This window comes from Entamoeba invadens (genome assembly GCF_000330505.1).
Source record: "Entamoeba invadens IP1 unplaced genomic scaffold scaff_1105074724957, whole genome shotgun sequence".
Classification (NCBI taxonomy): domain Eukaryota; phylum Evosea; order Mastigamoebida; family Endamoebidae; genus Entamoeba; species Entamoeba invadens.
Window position 1 is genome coordinate 31,122 of NW_004191594.1, and position 3,532 is coordinate 34,653.

Consider the following 3,532-nt stretch of genomic DNA (forward strand, 5'->3'; position numbering starts at 1 on the left):
TTGAAACAGTTGTTGAAAATTCTAAGAACGTAAAAGACGCCGAAACCACAGTCAAACATCTGTTGCAAAAGAAGAGTATTGAAATGTCTTCGCTGAAAGAGCGTGAGTTCGTTTTGTTTATATTGAACTTCATCAATCCACCTGAAAAGGTCGATTGCAAAGTTTCCAACCCGGGTGTTCTTGTCACGGGCAATGAAATTAAAACAACGGTTCATCGCGAGTTCCACACGGCGACAATTCAAGACAAAGTCAAGGCGTTTGCCGTCAAGATCACTAATCCGGGCCGTTCTGCGTTATGTAATGCGATGTACGTTGGCATGACATTTGCTACCACCGTCATGCCGACTGGTCAGCAGTGGGTCAAGAGTGGGTATTTCATGTCGATGTACAACGGCAATCTGTACTCCGAGAAGGTGACACCCAACTCGAAGAGTCATGTCTATTATAACAAGCGCCTGTCCAACGATGATTCCATTGTCTGTTGGTTCAACAAAGATACGAAAGAGATTGGGTTCATTGTAAATGGTATTCAGCTCGGAGCTGCTTTTACTGGTGTGACACAAACAGATCTTCTTCCCATGCTTGTCATGTACGAAGCAGATGAGTCTTTCCAAGTATCTGCACTCTTTAAATGTGATTGATTTCCACCAAATCTTTCTCGTTTCAAATGATAGTTTAATCTATTATAAATGTAGTATCTCAATATTGAAATTAATTATAAATATAAAAATATCTATTGCTATTTGAAAAAATATAACTATACATAACTTGTAAATTAAACTATATATAATAGTTTTAATTAAAATAGAGAGGATGGAGTTGTGGGAATAGATGTTGATAATCCTCAAACTTCCTTTTCTCAAAAGGCAGAATAGACAACCGAGTTACACTCTCGGATTTAAGGAGATCCATTTTTTCGGGATCCGTTCTGAACAAATTAAGTTCGACAACATTGACGTTTTGGAGGTTAATTAGTTCTGGAATAATTGTTGATATGAAAATGGTTTTAAGAGATTTAGGAAGCTTGAGTTTGATACGCGAGTTAGAAACACCAAGAACAGTCAGGGCCTTGAAGGCCGACAAATCGGCAGATTGCGATGAATTGTCGATGACAAGTTTCGTGATTGACTTTGAGATTGGAATTTCAATCTTGTCAAAACGAGATACAAAAAGTGAGTGAAGCGTAACGAGAGATTTGATAAGCGACTTTTTTACTGTGAAACATTCGGCAGCTCCGATCGAAAGGGAAGTCAAACTAACTTTGCCGATTCCTTTCAAAAAGGTGCTATCGGAGTCGATGCTTAACGACTTTAATGATGAAGGGTAGAACAGTTTATCACACTCTTGAGCCTTGACACAATCATTTAAAGTCAATTTTTGTAATACACTGAATTTGGTGAACGGCATTGAAACCTTCATTTCAATAAGATGCATAGAAGTTAATACAGAGAAGCACTCAGAGTTAATTTGAGTGATTGCATTTGAGTTGATCGAGTGCATCAAAATTTGTTTCAATCTGAGACAGTTCTCAAACTCTACGGGAGTTTTAAATTTGATTTTGAGGGAAGTTACGTCGAGGGGAATTGAAGTGATCGTGTTGGTCAACTCAACTGTTTGCAAAGTTGTTGTGAGAGGAACTTGAATTGTATTTTCTTCAAGCACCTTGACTGTTTCAAGTCCGCGTAATTGTTGAAGATTAATTTCTTCGTCGAAAGTGCTTGGTATGGTAACTGAAGATGGAAAATATTGAGAATTAAACAGTTTGATAGATGTGCTATCCGTTGTTGAAATATTATAACGACAATTATGTGGAATCACGTAGTCTGTTTGTTGTGTTTTGAAATGCAGCGCGTTGAAACAAACGTTTGAGAACTCCCGAAAAACGTCAAGATCTGTGCGAATTCCAAGACTACAATCGAATAAAATGAAAATATTTTTGAAGTTCTTATACAAACGCAAATTTTCAAGTTTCAGAGATGGTTTAAATGTGATGAAAAAAAAGTCGAGTGTTTGTGAAACATTGGGGAAGAGTTGGTCAATTGTGACAGTGTATTGTAAATCAGTGTTTAATTTACACTTCCGCATATTAATAAATTTGGAAAAGTCGAGAGGCGTTAAAAGGAAAACATCCATTTCAATAATTTTTGTAACATCAACAAAGTTGGGTTTAAAGCTGACAGTGCCACACAGTCGAATATATTTAATGTATTTTATTAAATCGATTGTGTCGCTCAATTGTTCCTCCACAACAGTAAGAAACTCGAGATTAGGAAAAAACATGAACAATTTTTTGGAGTAAAGATTACTTACCACGTTGTGTATTTTTGCAATGTTGTCAAACGAGCAAATGGGTTCGATGTGTTCGACACGAAGATATTTTGGGGTTGATGTTATGTGCAAATGGATATTGTGACACTTCTTGTTGACCAACATGAAATTGAGCAAATCAGAAAATGTTAACAAGAATGGAAGGACGACTAACAGTTCTTCTTCGTCCAACACCATCATTAAAATGTAAGGATTTTGTTGTTCCATTTTAAACCAATAGTAATGTATGAATAATAATAATAATAATAATAATAATGGATTGTATTAGGTAAGAAAATTACTATAATAGGTTAACATATTGTATAAGAAACGGGATGTTACAGAAGTTGAAACATAATAATAATAATATAATTTGGAAACTATTATGAAGAAATAGTTTGTAACCAATTTTTTAATAATTAAAAACAATAAAAAATATTAATACATATTATTTATATTTTTAATTGTGAATTTTTAATAAAATATAATTAATTTTTTTTTTATTTTTAGTTTTTGTTTTTTGGTTAATTAATTGCAACGCTGTATTTTATAATTATTTCAACATATCAATTAGTAAATTATTAATTAATTCTTATATTTTTACTATTAAATAATTATTTACTATACATAATAATATAATAATAAAATAGTAACAAACAGCAATTATTAGTTTATTAATCATAATTTAAATTACTACAATAAAACTATTTAAAACCATTTATAAATAATAGCAAAACAATGAACAATCTGTTTCAAGTAACCAACTTTAAAAAGAAAATACTGTTCTAATTTAATAGATGAAAGTAGTCTTTGGTATAGATTTAGGAACAACAAACAGTGCCATTTCTTATTTTGATGTTCAAAAACAGAAGATAGAAGAGATCACAATTGACACAGACCATTTTATGCCAAGTGTAGTACATTACCCTACAGACTCCTCTCAACCAATTCAATGTGGTATAGCCGCCACAAGCGTCACTAAAAACATTCAAAACACAATTCAAGAATCAAAGCGTTATATTGGTCGTAAAGTATCACAAGAAGAACTCCTTTTAGACGTCTCTGCTACTACCAATATTATTCTATCAGACGAAGGGGAAGTGCTTTACCAAATCACACAAGACAAAACAACAAAACAAATTTCTCCAGTAGAAGTTGCTTCGGAGATTCTTAAATACCTCAAAACCGCTGCACTCAAACGCTTAGGATTTGGATGTGATCCATA

The 3,532-nt window shown here is 33.3% G+C and overlaps 3 protein-coding genes across 3 annotated transcripts; 2 read left to right on the forward strand and 1 right to left on the reverse strand.

Moving 5' to 3' along the window:
* Window positions 1–83: 83 nt before the first annotated feature.
* EIN_373450 (hypothetical protein) lies at window positions 84–641 on the forward strand (the record flags this gene model as incomplete). Its single annotated transcript, XM_004182688.1, has 1 exon — window positions 84–641. One exon carries the CDS (start codon window positions 84–86, stop codon window positions 639–641), a length of 558 nt encoding a protein of 185 aa, XP_004182736.1.
* A 154-nt stretch (window positions 642–795) lies between these two features.
* Window positions 796–1,434, reverse strand: EIN_373460 (hypothetical protein; the record flags this gene model as incomplete). The annotated part of the gene is made up of 1 exon (XM_004182689.1): window positions 796–1,434. The coding sequence occupies one exon, from the start codon at window positions 1,432–1,434 to the stop codon at window positions 796–798; it is 639 nt and encodes a 212-aa protein (XP_004182737.1).
* A 1,670-nt stretch (window positions 1,435–3,104) lies between these two features.
* EIN_373470 (heat shock protein, putative) lies at window positions 3,105–3,530 on the forward strand (the record flags this gene model as incomplete). Its single annotated transcript, XM_004182690.1, has 1 exon — window positions 3,105–3,530. A coding segment is annotated over one exon (426 nt), but the record flags the coding sequence as incomplete, so codon positions are not given.
* Between the last annotated feature and the right edge of the window lie 2 nt (window positions 3,531–3,532).